At 33.1% G+C, this 19,644-nt stretch overlaps 1 protein-coding gene across 1 annotated transcript; it reads left to right on the top strand.

The window, feature by feature from the left end:
* The first annotated feature begins 6,733 nt into the window (after nucleotides 1-6,733).
* Nucleotides 6,734-17,767, top strand: LOC127094073 (putative 1-phosphatidylinositol-3-phosphate 5-kinase FAB1D). Its single transcript, XM_051032942.1, has 13 exons — nucleotides 6,734-7,043; nucleotides 8,536-8,835; nucleotides 8,955-8,988; nucleotides 9,072-9,701; nucleotides 10,543-10,687; nucleotides 10,758-11,099; nucleotides 11,914-12,759; nucleotides 13,129-13,445; nucleotides 13,863-13,989; nucleotides 14,092-14,238; nucleotides 15,260-16,621; nucleotides 16,704-16,970; nucleotides 17,099-17,767. The coding sequence occupies exons 2-13, from the start codon at nucleotides 8,595-8,597 to the stop codon at nucleotides 17,426-17,428; spliced, it is 4,788 nt and encodes a 1,595-aa protein (XP_050888899.1). The 5' UTR covers nucleotides 6,734-7,043; nucleotides 8,536-8,594; the 3' UTR covers nucleotides 17,429-17,767.
* Nucleotides 17,768-19,644: the final 1,877 nt, after the last annotated feature.

Here is a 19,644-nt window from a genome sequence, read left to right as displayed (position 1 = left end):
TAGCTCTCATGAATGAAAAAAAGATCAAGTCTTCACACAATACCATGAAGAATGGGAAACTTACAATCTCACATACTAGAATGTTATGCCTTGTGGGATAAATTTAGCTTTATGTTAAGCAATCGTAATTGGACTTATAAAGAAGTGACAACTATCCGAGGCCAGACAATAAAAATATTGGTGTTAATGCATGTTAGAGACTAGGTTAAAAGAACCAAGCTCCTAAAACATACCACACACTAAAATAAAGATGAGATGAACCTATCTCAATCCAACTCATGTTGATTCATCTGACACAAGGTCATTGATGAATCAACAAGCATTTGGACATTTAAAGAAATCATTGGTCAATGATGGATTAGGAAATAATAGGGATGAAGATGAAGAGGGGAGGGGAAATAGAAACCCAAATTGATCACAAGAGGAAGTTCATCTGATCAATACTATCCATTCATCTCGCAGGATGAAATATACATTTCATCTACCCCTTAAATCCAATAGTATTGATCAAATGGAAGTTGAAATCAACCATGATCAAAGACAAACAGAAAGTCAAACATCAAAAAGTCAATCAAATGGCTTAACAAAAATTTCAAACAATTAATCAAATTAAAAATGAATTAAAATGCATTTTTAAATGGACAAAACCTCAAATCCCTTCAAATCACCAAATAAATGGCCAAGAGATTTATCTTAGGTCAAACAAGGTCAAAGGACCTTAGACAAAAAAAATAGAATTTTTGGAAAGTCAGAAGTATTTTAAAATATTTAAAAACAAGTCAAAAATCATTTAATTCACAAAAAATATTAAAATTAATCAAAAAATGATTTTAATTCAAAATATGTAAAAGGAAAATATTTAAAGATTTTTGGTGAAAGTCTCATATTTTTTGGGTTAAAAATAAATTTATTATGAATTAAACAAAATAAGCTAATTAAAATATAAAATCAGAAATTAAAATAAATGAGAAAAAAACAAGGGCCACCAGACCTCCCTCATTAATTGAGGTGGCAGATCTGATGGTCACGCGTGTGATGTCCACCAAACACACTAGTCAAACGCGCTACAAACATGGTTATGCAAACCAAGGACCAGGATTAAAACGTTTAAACATGATCAAATGGTTGGGAAGGTGCCAACACACTATCAGAGCCCTATCTTCGGGCTTCTTCTCCGGTGGACCTCACCAGACTGGTCCACCACCAACCTCCATAAAAATGAAAAGCGAGTACACTATTTTGAAGGAAAAATCCCTAGGAGTCCAAATCTGACCTCAATTTCCTCCAATTTTAAGTATATTGAAAGATACATGGATTTGAAATTTGAGGAGTATGATCTGAGTTGCTTTGATTTGACCTCAAAGCAACTCAATCTTGTTGCCTGCATTAGTAGGACTTCAACCAACCAAAAACCAAGTGAAATGATTGAGAATTGAGGGAGAACGAAGAAGGAAAGTTTCACAAAATTCACCATTTGTTTGCAGTGATGAAGCTCGATCTGGATCTCAATTTGCTTGGGCTTGCTTCCACTAGCTTGCAGGAGATGAAATGGATGCTTAAATCATTTGGACTCTTGGAGTTTCAACCTCAAAACAGAAATGGAATTGAAACTCGATTTCAAATGAAATCTTTAAGTTTATCCTATCAATGGAGAATGGGAATGTTGCAGGAGCAAGGCTTGGGCAAGGTGTGTTTAATTTTGAGCAGAATGAGTTGCATTTATAGGCTTGACAATTGATTTCCACACACTTCCATTCAAATGACAAAAATAATAATTTAGTGTGCATGCTTGACTGGGTGTGTGATAGGCTCATGAAATGATTGAAGTTGGTCCAAAATGATGTGTAAACCAACCTGAAACAATAACATGAAGTCATGCATTAGTAAAATGAAAGTTGATCATGGAACTTACCAAATGAAGCCATGCATTACACCCATGTGTAAGTCCTTCAAAAATGCTCCAAATGCCATGATCTTGAATTATTTGGAAAGGTAACATGAAGGGGAACAACTTTGTTGTTGAAGACTTTTCCATTTGGAGCTTGAATCATGATGTATTTTGAGGTGGAAGTTGGAGGAATCAAACATAGTTGAAAATTTTCTAAGTTAAAAGTCAAATGACCACTTTTTCCACCTTGAATAACTTTGGCTACGAGCTTCAAATTAAAATGGTTCCTTCATTAAAGTTGTATCTATTTCAATCATATTTAATTTGGTCACAAATTTGACACTATTTGAATCTTGCATGAGGGAGTTATGGATTTTAGAAGTTGAGGAAAATTATTTGTCCAATGATGATGGCCCAAAATGACCTATAATGTTTCCTCTTAGTATATGAACTTGCAATTTGAATTTGACATTTCTCAAAGAAGAAAAGTTAGGGAATACATATTGAATGAAACTTGGATGGTCTTCATATGATAAAAATTGAGCAAGTTATGGTCCTTGGAAGTTGACCTCTTAACTAGGGCACAAACAAAATTACCTATAATCTTTCACCATAAAAAAATGACTTTCCAAGAAAAATTAGCTCTTAATGCCAACATGAAAGTTGTTTGGAAGTTCATAAAAAGTAACTTTGAGCTTGAAATCATTTTTATATTACAAATATTGTAGGAGATAGGGTCCAGGGTACCCTAGTTTTGACCAATTGACTTTCTCTGGTCAACCTCTTTGAACCAACTTGCAAACTTGAATTTCTCTTGCTCTTTGGGGATCATGGAGGATCATATGTGCATAATATGGTGTATCATGAAGCATTCCTTGAAATATTTGACCAATTGTTGGAGAAACTTGCTGGGGAAGTCACACAAGATACATAGATGAATTAGGGCTTCCAAGGCAAACAAGCTTTAAACTCTTGATGAATTCTTGATCAAAATGACAAATAAAGAACACGGGGATCCATATATGATGCTTAGAACCATTGGTGAACCTTTATTTTATTGATCTCTTTGCATTGAGGATCTCACACCCTAGATGTAAGTTTAATGAGGCACATGTAGACTCGCATACTACCTACAAAAGAAACAAAACTACACTAGATATATTTTTGGTATTTTGGTTAGTAGTCAAATAAAGATAAAGTATGATACAATCAAATGTTCTTGGTGTTCTCTCCCAATTCAAACCCAATGAATTAGGGGTGACGAGGATACTAAGGTGTGATCCCAAAGCCAATGCAAATGATGAGATAACACGAGGGATCTTAGGGTCAAAATTGGGGTCTTACACCCCCCACCAATAATTTTGAGCCAACCTGTGCATATTATCACACATATTAATAGGAAATTCAAAAATGCTCATGGCATAGTCAGGAATAATTTGAATACCCATTTTTATTAAGGTATACTTCTATGTGAAAGATATGTGCTTCTCCTTCCAGCCACTGATTTTTCTCCTAATTCTTTCCATTAGATAGTTGGAATCCCTATTTTTAGATATACCTATTTAGGCGGGCAGGCCAAGATACATTCCAATGCTAGTCGCACTAGAAACTGACATTTACTTCTTAATCTGCTCCATAATATCATTATGAACCTTGAGACTAAAAATCATGACAAACTTGTCAAAGTTTATAAGCTACCTAGAATCTATTTGGTACATTTTAAAAATCATGTGGAGTTCCTTTGCTACCTCAGCTCTAGCCCTACAAAAAATCAGGCTATCATCTGCAAAGAAAACGTGAAAGATAGTTGGGGAATTCTTGGCTATAGCTAAGCCTTTTATAGTTTCCTTCTTTGACTATGAATTAGTAAACTAGATAAGACATCAACAAACAAAGTGAACAAGTAAGGGGACAATGGATCTCGTTGCCTGATCTCTCTGGTAAGTTTAAACCATTTATAATAGTTACCATTAATGCCCACTGCAAAATAAACAATTTTAACGCATTTCATAATGGTAGAAGTCATATTGTGGGGTAAATACCATAGTATTGAGAGTATTTTCAATAAAGATCCATTACAACCTATCATATGCTTTAGTCATGTCTAGCTTAATGTTTACATAACCATTATTCTTACTCTTGTTCTTACAAAGAGAATTCTTACAAAGAGAATGGAATGACTCATAGGCCAAAATTATATTATCATTAATTAATATATTAAGGATAAAAGCACTCTGGTTAGCATTAACCATATTATCTAAGTATGGTTTAATTCTATTAGCAATAGTCTTAGTAACCATCTTAAGGATAACATTGCAAAGAGATATAAGGTGAAAATTCGTCGGAATTAAAGTGTTAGACTTTTTAAGAACGAGGCATATGTAAGTTTGATTGGTATGGACCGCGTTACCATGATTATTAAGAATGTTAAGAATGTGATTAATAATATCCTTACCAAGAACATCCCAATAATGGTGGTAAAAACAAGTCGGGAGCCCATCCATCCCAGAGAAGACCAATCCTTTTAATTGAAAGACAACCTTAATTGAGCCGCGCAAACTCGTTTGGCAAGGTTGCCCCAACATAGCTTTTAACCTATCAATTCGATTATCACATATAACTTTCCAACATTGGAGAATAATCTTGTTATTTCCTTTATCCATGGTCCATATTTTTTTTTTGAATTTGAGCTGCTTCTTATTATGATGATCCATGTACATTGTTGAATTGCAACAAGATAAGAGAGTGATCAGAAGCATACAGTAACAATATAGGTATCTAGAGTGTTATGATAATTATTTATCCACTTGTTCGAAACAAAATATCTATCTAGTCTAGCTTGGATCAGGTTGATGTCAGCCTGATTATTAGCCCACACATATGTCACCGGCAAAACCAATATCATTTAAGTTGTACATATTAATAATGTTCAACTTTTTTTATTATCAATAGAGTTACCTCCTTATTTTTTCTAAACAGATTTAATCAGGTTAAAATCCCCACAAACAATCCAATTAAGACTAGATAAAAAAGAACAAATTATACATATATATATATATATATATATATATATATATATATATATATATATATATATATATATATATATATATATATATATATATATATATATATATATATATATATATATATATATATTTAAATTAGTATATAAAAATCTTTATAAATACCTGCTTGCTTGAATGGCCATGTAAAGAAAATAATATTGAAATATTAATTACCATAAAATTGAATTTCTTAGCATGAATGCTTTTCAAGCCTTTTATTCACACATAATACACGCGTATTTCTATATTCTTGCACGCACGCTTTTAAAATAATATTTTGTTCAATGAATATATCCTTCCTTCTATAATTTCTATTACATCATTTGTCGAAAAATAAAAATCATTTATCTTCAAATTTGGTTAAGTACAAATCGTCCACTAAAAATCGCCCACTATATGGTTAAATAATTGAAATATATTTATCAACCACACTTATAAAATACCTGAATATATATAAGTAAAATAAAACCGCAAGTATATTTCAATAAATATCTTTGAATATATGAGTTAAAAATTACAAAGGAATCAAACAAACACACCACCTCAAGTTTTTTTGGAGACTTTTTCCCCTGATAATAATATATGTATGATTGACTTCATAGTTTAATATTAAATATCTTTGAATTTTTTTTCTTATAGATTTCACGGTGCACGGAATTGACTGAAAGCATAAAAGTCTTGAAGTATAAAATCTCTAAACTTTAGGGACCTATTAGCAAAATCACTTAATGCATGGAAAAATACCTTTCCCATTGTTGACGACGCTAAAAAGCATGTAGTTGGACAAAGATTAGATTATCCCAAAATCTAGCGTTTAGCCATATGTAACTTGCCACCATTCTACAAATAATGAATGTTTTTATTAGTTTTACATGTAAAAAATATTAATCATAATTACTTACTCTTTTTTTCCATTTACTGAATTTTTAAGATTCTTGTGCATATAATTCATGATTTTTTTCTTTTTAATTTATTGTTAAATTTTGACTCCCATAAATATTCTAAAATATGGTCACAATTTACTCTTTTTATTATAAAATTGATAATTACATTATCGAATATCTATCTCTTAAATATCTTTTACAGATAATTCAATTATTAAATATGTCAATTTAAACTATTTTAAAAATTTATTAATTTAGATTCTTTAATCCGTTATAAGATTAATCATTATATCCTAATAATTTTTTTAAAATTTATTATTGAGTCACTCCTTTATTTTTTTTTTATTTTTTTTTTACTATTGCTTAAAATATTTGACAAAGTAAAAATAGAATTTTAAAAATACAGGATTAATTTGATATTTTGAAAAATTAATCTCTAACATTTAACTCTAAAAGTTGAATCATCTTATTCTCTATTTTTCTCAATTCTCTATCTTTCTTATAAATTTTATTCTTTTAACTTTTTTAATTAATTTTTTACAGAAAAATAATAAAGTTAAGAGATATAAAAAACGATGAAAAGACTCAATTTTTTTAAAATCTCCTTATACAATAAAAATATTAACATAACTTAAAATAATAGATATTTCACGTCTCAAGAAAATATCTTCACCAGATAAACCTTTAAAATGCAACAACTTAAAAACAATTATTATTTTTTTCTTTTATTTATATATATTGTAATCCATATATTATTTACGAGTTGTAATATTTTAAATTTTCCAATTTTTTTTGCACACTTTCGGAGGCAAAGAGAGAGTGTGGGGTCCACACAGGTAAAATGTCTCTACTTCATATAAATTTTCTATTCTTCTGTAACAGTTGTTCTTTCTACTCATTTTCATTCCTTTCATTCTTTCAAACAATTCTTCCATTCTTCATTTCTCTTCTTTCTCTTGCTTTCCCTCTCTTCTTTCCTCCAAAACCCTCCATCTTTGCCTCTCTAGGTTTTTCGTTTTTCGAGTTTTTCACCACTATCGCTTCCACCAAATTCTTTGCTTATTTATCTAAATATTACTTGATTTTTTTGTTAGTTTAAGAAAAAAAAATCCCTACATGCTTGGGAACTCAGATTCATTTCTAGGTCACAATCCATCTATTTATTCATTCTTGAATTTTTCTTGAATTTGCTTTAACGTTAAGGTGTGTATTTTTTTTCTTTATTTATTTATTTTAATTTTTTCAAATGTTCGTTCTTGTTTTAATTTTCCGATGAAGTTGATAATGGCAGTTTGTGATGAATATTTGTGTTGCATGAAAGATATTGACGGTCTATGTTGGAAATAGAAGATTTGATGAATGGTTTATCTGATTTTTATGGATCAGTTCTTGATTATGTTTTTATGCTTTCATCTCTGATCCATTGATTCACTGTCTTGAAAGTTATGTCTATCTGTTAGGAGAGTTTTTCATTTTATAGGTTCCAATTCAGAATTTGGGTTATGGATTTTTTTTTATGAAGTTTTTTGTTGTTGTTGAAGATGAAGGTTGGGTTATCAATCCTGTGTTATCAGTTTTTGGTTTTATTTATTGAATTTGTTGTTGTTTTATTGCTATGAGAAAATGTGCATCTAAAATCAGTTCTTTTCACTTGGTTTTGTTGAAAAAAAATATTTGAACTGATTTTATATCTGTATATTGTCTTGTGTTTTAGCTTTTTAGTGGTTAATGAATGTAGGTCTGATTAGTTGTTTGTACTTTTGGGATGATTGTTTTGATCTTGTGTATCTGTTGGTGAGTTTTATTTGATTGTTAATAGGGTGAACAAATCACCCTAGTTTGTGATTTTATTCTATCTTTTTTTAATCTTTTGATGGAAACCGATTTATTTCTTCCTCGAGTTTTGTTTGATTCGATTTAGTATTAACTTGTTTTGTGTCTTTCTCATGCTTATTGCTTCAGTATCAAGAAAAAAAGGAAAGCTGTTTTTCTGTTTTAGCTGCAGTTCGTGATTATATTTATCTTTTTCGGATAGGCGGACAAAAGCAAGACCTTCTTATTATATCAAAAGCCGCGCATCTATATGCGTAAATGTTATGAATATATTAAGTATTTAGCATATATAATGATGTTATGTATATATTAAGTTTTTAGCATATATAATGATTTCCATAATCTGTCTTTAAGGCGTAATTCAAGTGATTGAGCCGTGACAACCGAAGGAGTTGGAGTAGGTGGTCTAGAGTTCGAAAGCTAGCTACTAACATAACATACTAACAACTATCATTTGTCTATAATCATTTTGTATCCCATCAAACTGTTATGGTCTTAAAGTAATTGATTCATTATCTTATTATATTTATTATTGAGTATATGTTTGACATTGCATGCTATGATGGTTTTTGGTTGTTATTCTGGTAAATGATGTGTTTCCTTCTCCGTATTTCACGCTTAATGGTTCTTTTTATCTATGCAAATATTTTGATTTGAATATTACTTTAATCAGAAAGGAAATTAAACTGAAATAAACTCGTCTTTCTCTTTGTATCACTACGCGTGCCTCGCGCGTGTAGTTAGTCGTACGTGGGAATAGGAATATTGTCATATTGCCAAAGAAAGTTATTAAAGATTACTTCTATAAAAGAAAGAGATTTTCAAAACTCATTCAATACTAATATAATTTTTCTTGTGCCAGAATAACTGCCCAGTATCAGGCTTTTTTTCTAAGAAGTTTCTGGATCAGCGTTGGATCGTATGTGTAGTATGTGCCATTATTGCGGTGCAAGCTTGACGGAATCAAATGCTGACAATAAGAAACATGGAAATCAGATTAGTTTAAAGTTGAATGGGAAAGTCCCCTTAAAACATTGTAAATCTTGTGGAGGGAAGCTAGATCGAGAAAGTGTGAAATGTCATAGTACGAGTCCATTTGCGACACCGTATATCAGTCCAACTACATCAATGTCAAGTACTGACAGCTGTGTGTCCACTTCCAGTAAGCTACTACAATCCCTCTGTCTTTCATTTTTATTATGCTGATGACATTAGTCTTATATTAAATTTGTCTTTATGTAACCCACTCTGTCTCTCTTTCTCTACTATCTGATCTTTCAGGCGAATTTTCAGTTGATGCGAACTCATTTGACAGGTATTTTTGTCCAACCGAGGTGTGATTGTGATTATATTACTTAAGTTAGCCATGCTCAAATTCTTATCTTTGTTTTTTATTAGGAATAGCCAAGAAGATAGTGTAGTCGAAGGTGTTATGGAAAATCTTGATCATAAGTTCAACCTGAAATCAGGGAATATGATGGAAAACGATACTCCAAGACTTGGGATACAGGAGATCGATGACTATACTATGAGAGACGTGGAGATTACAGACGGAGATAGCTTTCAAGACGCTAAAGCCGACGAAAATGAATATTCTTTTCCCGATAATTTGGATAATCAAACTTGGGAACCACCTGAGCCAGAAAACCCTCAAGATGAAATGGACAATAGTGTGGCTTGTAATGACGATGATGAAGAACAGGGCATCGAGATTGCAAACTTGGGCGAACGAACATCTATGAGTAGTTCTAAGGATGAATTATGCGGGGGCTATAAGTTTAGAGCGGAAAGAGAAAAAGAATTGGTAAAAGTAATGAATGGGAAATTTAAGGCCCTTGTAGGCCAGCTTCTTAAATCTGTTGGAGTTTCCTCTTCCGATGAAGGTGATAAGAGTTGGGTAGACATAGTTACACATTTGTCTTGGGAAGCTGCTGCGTTTTTGAAGCCTGATGGTATTGGAGGTAATGCAATGGATCCTGATGGGTTTGTTAAAGTGAAATGCATTGCAGCTGGTTCTCGCAGCCAAAGGTAAAATAGTTCCTTCAATAAGAATCTACTCTCCTGTGCTTAACTTTTTTTGTATGAGCTTATACTAACCAGAGGACACACAATAGTTTTCATTTAAATTACAGTTTTTTTTATAGTAATTTGTTAGTGGTTTTCCAAAAGCATCATGTTTATTATGTGATTATCAATTTGTTTTCTTCTCCTAGCTATTTAAGAAAACTTTCCTTACATGACAACATAAAATCAAGGTTTATCTTTTAGGTTAAGCATTTCTTTTAACAACAGACTTCTCTGGTTTTACTTGGTATTCTTAACATGCTTCTCTGTGAACTCATGGTGCAGTTGCATTATAGCATAGTTGATTTTGATAAAAAACCGCTATAAAAATCCTGACGCCATCCTAGTTTCACTATTAGGGCAATAGTGGCCGCTGTTCTAATTTTTGATAGCAGATGAAGTGATAATAGCATAATAAAGAGAATTTTAGGGTTTTCAAAAATAATAAATGAAAAGTTTGTGCCAAACATGACCTATTTTTAAAATAAAAAAAACTGAAGAGTCAAATAGTATTACTCTTATATATATACAGTAATACGTGAACATTTCAATATGTAAGCTATGCTTGGCCTCCATTCCCTTTTTAGTTTGTAGCATGCCTTTTGTACATCTAATTGACGTATTTCAAACTCTATGCGGCTTCCACTATTTCTCTGCAATGCTATTTGCTATTTTACATGGCAGATTTTTGGTGTTTCGCTATTGACAACACTGTATAAACATTTCATTGGAAACTGATTATAGAAATGTTTGTAATGCAATTTATGCCTTGAAGGCAAATCTGAAAGAATATATTTTGTATCAGTCAACTATTCAAAGGTTCGGTCTTTAAGAAACATGCCGCTCACAAGCATATGCCAACTAAGTACAAAAATCCAAGGTTGCTACTCATTAGGGGCATGCTTGGCCATGCTATGAATGAGCTGTCCTCATTTAAATCCATGGCTCAGGTAATTTAATTAGATTGGATACAGCATTATTAACATATTATTCTCTTGCTGACTATATGCTTTCTAACAGGAGAAAGGCTATCTGAAATCTAAAATGGATCTTATAAATATATGCCATCCAAATGTTATATTAGTGGAGAAAACAGTTTCTCGTGATATACAAGAGGCAATTCTGGATAAGGGGATGACACTAGTACTTGATATGAAGATTCATCGACTGGAAAAAGTTGCACGCTGCACTGCTTCACCAATTATGTCATGTGATGATTTGGACAGCCAAAAACTAAGAAAGTGTGATTCTATTTATTTTGAGAGATTTGTGGAGGAACATGATGCTAATGGTGAAGGAGGAAAGAAGCCCACCAAGACCTTGATGTTCATTGAAGGATGTCCTACACGTTTGGGCTGTACGGTACGCCTTTACTTGTTGCTCGAACCTCCGTTTTCTTATTTTATCTTAACTCAATCAACCAAACTAATGAGATGAATTCTTAATCTTCCGTGACACTGCAAATTTGTATTGTTTTTATTGGCGTACATTTGAAAATATACATTTATGTATACTTGAAAAAAAACTGTCTTTTTGGCTTAGGTGTCCAAAGGCTTTATAATTGTTGAAATTTTAAGGCATTTAAGCACCAATGTCGATATGAACACATTCTGTTATGACCTTACACATCTGTATGATAGTAAAATTATGAACTTTCATTGTTTTATATATATATTGATGGAAGTTTTACTTTGAAAGCAAATATACTGATTGCATATGTTTGTTTTATGCTATGTAGCATGTTTGAGTTGAGATGATCTTGTTTTTCAACGAATAGAATCTATGTAGCACCGACACCTCTGAAAAAAGGCGTGTCCGTGTCGAGGTCGGACACCTGCACCGACACTTGTGATCACGTTTAATTTATTCATTCTTTTTAAATTATTACCGGTGTCGATGTGTTAGTGTCGGAGTCGTGTTTGAGGTGTCAGTGCTTCATAGAATAGAATGCTTTAAACCGAGTATTGGCACTGATTTTGGTACATGGAAATTTTCAACAATTTTAACTTCAGGACATTTTTTCTCTACCCTGTGCTTCTGTCGGTGATGTCAATTGATTTTTGTCACCATTATCTTTCATCATATGAATATGAAATTATAGTTGACTGTCTTATAGAGAATGATTATTTATCGTGAGTTTTGGATGCTATTAACACTTCATTTCCTGAAATTGCAGATTTTGTTGAAAGGAACACACAGTGATGAGCTAAAGAGAATCAAATGTGTTGTGCGGTGTGCAGTTATCATGGCATATAACTTAATCCTGGAAACCTCCTTTCTTGTTGATCAGAAAGCAATGTTCTCTACCTTTCCTCCAGTTACTGTGGCAGATATTTTGCCAATTAATCAAGAATCCAGCGATTCATCATCTATTAATTCAAGTGTTCCACCGACTCTTGAGCATTCAGATGAAAATGGAGTAGTTAGTACTGATATTCCCATATACAATGGACTTCATGAAAAAAGCAACAATGGTTTAACTGTAGAATCTGAAGAATTATCCCCATTTTCTTATGAACCATATAATCCAGCCATCTTTACTGGATTCTCAGCGATTTCAACTTCTCTGAAGAAGGTAATGGGGGATAGTTTTCCCTTTGCATCTGCTGCTTCTTACCAGTCTTTATCAGCATACCTTGGCTTCAATGGAAGGAGACCCGATGGCCAGGTTAACACTTCTGTTTCTATTGAAGAGTTTCCCGAGGCAGATGAAAATACCAGGATTGAAGAAAATAATGATTCCAATGAAATAAATTTACTTAATGATGAACAATCCCCGTCCTCACCTTTGCACTTAGATTCCAATGGTGATATAAGTAAAGTTGATAGTGATAAAAAAAAACTCCAAAGTAAAGATGATATCAATGCAGTGTTAGATTCTCAGAGTATTTTGGTCTTGATGTCTAGCCGTAATGCTTCAAAAGGAACCGTATGCCAGCAAAGTCATTTTTCCCATATTATGTTCTACAAGAATTTTGACATCCCACTTGGAAAGTTTTTGCAGGATAACCTACTCAATCAGGTTTTCACTGCCTTATTTCCCCCCTCCTTACAGTTTTGCTTTTATCTAGATGACTAATATGGTAATTGTTGAGATATTGTAAATAGGATTAGTATCCGTCAGGATATTGAGTGATTATGTCTTCTCTTGATTATATTTATTTGGATTTCTTTTTATAGTTGATTCTTTCCCTAATTATTGGGATTGATTATGAGACTCATGTGTATATATATGTACTATTTGAGTTGGCAAAGTATGGCAGTATTGTTTCAAGTGCAATATAATTTTATAAAAAGTATCTTTTTGTGTGAGGTTATGTATATTTTTTCTTCAAAATGATATTGAACTTCGTTAATGGTCTAACTGATTGTTTTTGTTATATATATGCAGACAAGACATTGTGACACCTGTCAAGAATTGCCAGAAGCGCACCTTTATTATTATGCACATCACAATAAACAGCTCACTATACTAGTGAAACAATTGGCAACAGGAGATTTTTTACCTGGGGAGGAAGAGGGGAAAATTTGGATGTGGAGCCGCTGTGGTAAATGCAAGTCTTGCTCTACAAAGAGAGTGTTGATATCCACCACTGCCCGCAGTTTATCATTTGGAAAATTTTTGGACCTTAGCCTTTCTCATTATTCATCTAGCAGCAAATTGAGCTGTGGCCACTCTCTTGATAGGGATTTTCTTCACTTCTTTGGGTATTATCATCTACATGCGACTTTTTTTTTTATATTAAAATCTTCTATACATTCGTATGCCGTTTGACATGTTCGTCTTAATATTTGACACTAAGAGAAATGGTTTTACATTTTAATTAGTGTTGAAATATTTCCTTGATTTACTTTCCTTTATCTTCTGCATATATTTTGGATTGTAACTTCTAAACTGTAATGATTCCAACATTCTGATTCAGATTTTACTGCATTACGCAAGATTTGGTTAATCTCATTTTGCACTATTATGTTCTACCGAATTACTTTTATGTTTTCGGGATGTACGTGTTCTCATTTTGCATTGTTGGCTTAATGAAGGAGGGTTTGGCAGGATGCTATCGTTGCATGTTTATGTTTCAATTGATAATAGTATGTCTTATTGTATCTTTTCTTATCATTCAGACTAGGTTACATGGTTGCAATGTTCAGATATTCTTCAGTTGCTACTTATACTGTGTCTATGCCTCCTCACAAGCTAAAATTTGGTGGTGCTATAAAACAAGAGTGGCTTATGGAAGAGACCGATAAAGTATGTTTTCTATTCGGACATTTTCATTTAGATATTTTTAGATCTGTACAGGCTGATATATGCACATAATTATTTTCCTAACTCATGCAATCATGTTTGAAGGTGCACATGAAAGGCATAAGACTGTTCACAGAAATTGCAAACTGTTTGAAGACAGTAAACTTTGATGGATCAAATCCTAACCGAGGATCAAAAAGAGAGTTCTCCGAGGTTGAGAAGATGTTAAAGAATGAACGAGAAGAGTTTGAGGTTAGGTTTCTGTTACTACTCGATTTTGATATTTCTTGTAAATCAACTTTCACCCCAAACTTGATTCTCCTCAAATTCGCAATACCTTTGAATTTGGATTTATTTTTATCTGTTCAATATGATATTTCTTAACTTAGATACTTGTAGAAAGAGAGTGATTAGAAATAAAGGAGACACGATAATACAGTAATACATACACTACGATGAAGTGACCTGTCCTAAACAATGTAGCAGATATTAGTCCTGTCCTAACATATGTAGCAGATATAAGATCCTGTTAAACCTTCTCACGAATGAAGTGACAATCTACCGCAATTTGTTTTATTCTTTCAAGAAAAACTGGATTTGATGTATTATGTATGGTAAGCTGGTTATCATATTCACACCATAATTTCATAGGACAAATATTGTGAAATCCCATCTCATCCAATATCTATTTTGCCCATATGAATTCACAAGTAGTTTGAGTCATAGTCCTGTATTCTGTCTCTTCCCTAGATCTTGCCATCATTTGGAAAGAGAAAGAGAAAGAGAGGAGGCATGGTAATACTCTTATGCACTGTGTGAAGCCATAATTAATTCTAATACCATGTAGAAAGATAAAGACAGTGCGTATATATAGAGGAGATATGAGAATACAGTAATGAGATGCACTATAATAAGAACGACATGTGGGCCGAGCCCATAATTCAAGAAGACTAAACTCTGGTAACGTATTATAACAACTCTTAACAGTACCATGCATTGAATGAAAGTTACATAAAATCTGTGATAGAGGCGGTACTGTATATGTTTAAAATTTGATATTACTAAAGCTCAAATTAGAAGCTTCAATTCCTATCAAAAATTTAATTTATAGTGTACACATAACGGAAAGATTTAATTTGTTGCAACATGCAAGTGATACATTCGTTAATTTTCATTTCTATTGGTTTCTGGTTTGTCCTCCCAATAGAAACTTGCAATTAATACGAATACTCTGACGCCTTCCTCTTAACTGTTTTATATTAACATTTAACAGGTTTACATCAAGATGGTGGTTGCTAAGAAAGTTGATCCAGATCAGGCTACCTTCAATCTTCTCAGTCTTAACCGATTGATGTGGGATCTTCTTATTGAATCCGTTGTGTGGGGTCAACGCTTGAAATCACTATGCTCACCTGAGAAAGTTGTGCAAGAGTACAGCTATTCGAAGGTGGAAGGTATTGCTGGTAGAGAAGTTGCATCTAGAGGTAATTTTAGGGAAGATGGCAATGTGAATGGGGACACCCATGTGAAATTTATGTCAGAAACATCTGTGAAAGTAAATGAAATCTCAATAAAGGAAATCCCTATCAGTGGATCTCCTCTAGAGTGCAATGAACAGGGTGATCCATCTAAAACTTTTGATATCCCACAGAATGTGAAAATACAAACTGTTGACGGTTTGGGATCAAAGGGATATTCTGACCCCAAGTTGGAATCGAGTTCAAATGTTTTCACTCAGTTTCCTTCAGCAAATGGCCATATTCAAGTACATCAAAACTTTCCAGTTGCTATAAATATTCAACCTAGTCGTCCAATTGCTGATTCAAAGGTGTTAAACCAGAGTGCTTCACTGTATTCACCTGTTTCCAAATTGCAAGATTCGGATGAATGGTTCTGGAAGCCATTTTCTGATATTCGGCAGATAGGCATAAGGGAATTTCAGAGAAGCTTCTTTCCAAAATTTGAATATCTTTGCAGCTCTATCTCAGAACATGTGCCCACAGCCAATCAATTCACCACTGAGGAAGGTCCAAGGTTGCACATTCCTCTCAAGACAGATAATCATGTCGTGTCTGACTTTGAGGGTGAACCCTCAAGCATAATTGCTTGTGCACTGTCCTTGTTGAAAGACTCATCTGAGGTGACAGAAATTGATGAAGGTGATGTGAAAGAAGGTGGGATAACTTCAAAATCTACAGATTCTTTGCACGACTCTCTAGATTCAGATTCTGTGCATTCTACTGGAAGCATGTCTTCAGAAGAGTCAAGATCATTTCGTGCCACAGGAAACCATAGCAAAGAAGTTCATCTGGGTTATGCAAAATCACTTGGGAGGGAAAAATATTCTGTGGTTTGTCATTATTATAAGCAGTTCCGTGCACTTAGAAGTTGTTGTTGCTCATCTGAGATTGATTATATTGCTTCTTTAAGCCGTTGTATGAATTGGGATGCCAAAGGTGGAAAAAGCAAGTCTTTTTTCGCAAAAACACTTGATGAGAGGTTCATCATAAAGGAAATCAAGAAGACGGAACTTGAAGCATTTTTGGGATTCTCTTCTCTATATTTCAAACACATGAGAGAGTCATTTGAGTCTGGTAGCCAAACATGTCTAGCAAAAGTCTTGGGGATATATCAGGTTGGTGCTTTGTTTTATACATTTCTTTTTCTCTCATTTGCCAATTTTTTTCTCCTTTTTGAATATTTCAATATCTATGTAGGTTACTAGAAGACACATTAAAAGTGGAAAAGAGGTTAAACATGACCTCATGGTGATGGAAAATCTTGCCTACAATCGAAATATTGTACGCCAGTATGATCTTAAAGGTGCTCTTTTTGAGCGGTATACTTCTGATGCTGCTGGTGCTGAGGATGTTCTTTTGGATCAGAACTTTGTGGAAGACATGAACTCTTCCCCATTATATGTCAGTCATAAAGCAAAGCGAGTTCTTCAGCGTGCTATTTGGAATGACACATCTTTTCTCAATGTAAGTCTACGATAAAGTATTTTGAGCCTAACTTTTGTCATTGAAATCTGCTATTTAATTTGTTTTTTATCAAATATATTTTCATGTCTCTTAATAGTTTCATTTTCATTATTTTCTCGAATATGCAGTCAATCAATGTGATGGATTACTCCTTACTTGTTGGAGTTGATTCTCAGAAGCGCGAGCTTGTTTGCGGAATCATTGATTATCTCAGGCAGTATACCTGGGACAAGCATCTGGAGACATGGATGAAGTCTTCACTTGTAGTGCCCAAGAATCACATGCCAACTGTAATTTCTCCAAAGGAGTACAAGAAGCGGTTTAGAAAGTTTATGTCTACATATTTTTTTAGTGTACCAGATCATTGGTGCTCTCAAAAGTTCCCTGTTCCTTGCAAACTTTGTTGCTCAGGAAAAGATGACCCTTCCCAAATGGTTTCTCTTCCTAAATCTTTTTAATTATCAAATGAATTATACAAATTGGGAATTTTTGCGAACATGCAACTATTTTAGCACTGCATAGACGGCCGATATTGTTTAAAAACCTAACCCCTGGTATTCTGCAATTTTTAAGAATTTCCAGGGATGTTGTCATTTACTGGTTCATCCTGTACAACATGAGATGAGTTATTAATTTATTTTTTTTGTAAATCCAAAGGAAGAATGTAAAGGGAATGTACATTTATAGAGTTAGAGTACATTCGATAGAGTTAAAGTATATTTGAAGTTAGAATACATTTGATTTGATAGAGTTAAAGTATATTTGATAGAGTTAAAGTACATGCTTTAAGTTGGTTCCTCCTGCTCTTGTCACCTTGTTATTGCTATTCCTTCAAAGGATGGTGTCACATATCTCCTGTGCAATGACTTCTGCCATTTTTATTGCGTAATGTCTAAAAAACTTTAAAAGAAAAAAAGAAAAGGTTAGAGTTGAAATTTTTATGAAAAACTGATTGATTGGATAAGTGAAAGGAATGCGAGACTAATCGTTTGAGGATGTATCAAATGAGATGACTACTTTTAAGAGTGTCTTGTTTCATTTGTTGAGTCACATGCTTTCATGTTTTGATCTTCCTAATTTATAGCAAGATGTATTGATTGAGATGTATCCTTTCTACTCTTTTACTTAGTACATCTCTACATATCTATTTAAGAGCAAATAAGTACGAAAATGTTTTATTAAGAAAAAAAATCTGATGGGTGTATTATTGTTTAGTTAGAGAGAGTGTTTGGGTAATATTTATAGTCGAAAAGATGATGGAAAATAGACTTATATGGTTTGAGCATGTAGAGAGAAGACAGATAAATTATGGGATAAGAAGAGTAGATTAGATGGAAAGAAATCAAATAATTAGAGGGAGAGAAAGACCATAAGAGAAGTTATTAAGAAAAATATTGAGATTAATGATTTAGATATAAGTATGGTCTTGGATAAAACATTATGGCACAAATTGATCAATGTAGTCGGTTCTACTTTATGGGATAAAACTTAGTTGTTGTTGTGTATTATTGTGCAATGAATCTTATTGTGATAGAGATAGTAAATTTGGGTGCAAAACTAGATGAGAAAAGAGGTTTATTTCGATCTTTATAATATTAACATAAACTCATTAAGGGATTTATTAAGCATTGATTTATAATTGATTCTTGAACATACTTTCTGTTTAAGTTACATAACGGTTGATGAAATGAATTTGAAAATTTGATTGGATGCACATGACAAGTGAGTTTTAAATCCATTTTTAGTAATGCCAGTACGACTAGTGAGGTAATGCACAAACAACGTGACAAAGTAGAGATAGGAGCAGTGGATGGAACTTTGAGTTCTTGGAGAAAAGATTTTAGCAACAACACTTCTGCAATTGTGTTGGCCAAACTCATATAGTCAACTTCAGTGCTAAATCTTGCCACAAGTATTTGTTTCTTGGACCACCAAAAGACTAGATTAGGACCAAGATAAATGCAAGACTCTAAAGTTGACTTTTTGGCATTAAGGTTAACACCCCAATCAACATCATAGAAGACAGTGATAACTAATGGTTTGGTCATTGGTGCGGGATTTAAGAGGATACCATGGTCAATAGTGCTTCTGAGATACTTCAAAATTCTTTTTATTGTTGTCCAAAGGCTTTCAAGGGACTGGAGAGAAATTGGCATGCTTTATTAACAGAGTAGTTGATATTTGGCCTTATTATTGTGGTATACTGAAGAGCTTCGACAATTGATCTATAGTGTGTTGGACCATTTAGATAATTTGAGCAAAGTTTGGACAGATTTAGATTAGAAATCATAAGTGTAGGTAAACCCTTTGCCTCATGCATATTGGTTTTGCAAAGTAGATATCTAATGTACTTGATTTGAAATAAAAATAAGTTTCCATTTCCATGAAATAATCAAGTTTTCCCAATTGTTTGAGAGCAAACTGAATATGAAGGTTAGAGGTCATATTTTCCTAATGAGCCTTGCATTAGTACGTCAGATGTAGTCTGAGTTTTAACAAGGAACAAATCAGGGTGGAATTCAAAATACACTTGATTATCTTTAGCATACTGACTAACATAGATAAGATTTTTTGGTAAGTTTGGGAACTAACAATAGGTTGTGTAAAGCTAGTGTTGTGTGTGGTTTGTGTGGTTAGTGAAAATATGTATTTCCAAGAGAGGTGATAGAAAAAC

This window comes from Lathyrus oleraceus, chromosome 6 (assembly GCF_024323335.1).
Source record: "Lathyrus oleraceus cultivar Zhongwan6 chromosome 6, CAAS_Psat_ZW6_1.0, whole genome shotgun sequence".
NCBI lineage: Eukaryota > Viridiplantae > Streptophyta > Magnoliopsida > Fabales > Fabaceae > Lathyrus > Lathyrus oleraceus.
This window is presented reverse-complemented; position numbering and strand designations above follow the sequence as displayed.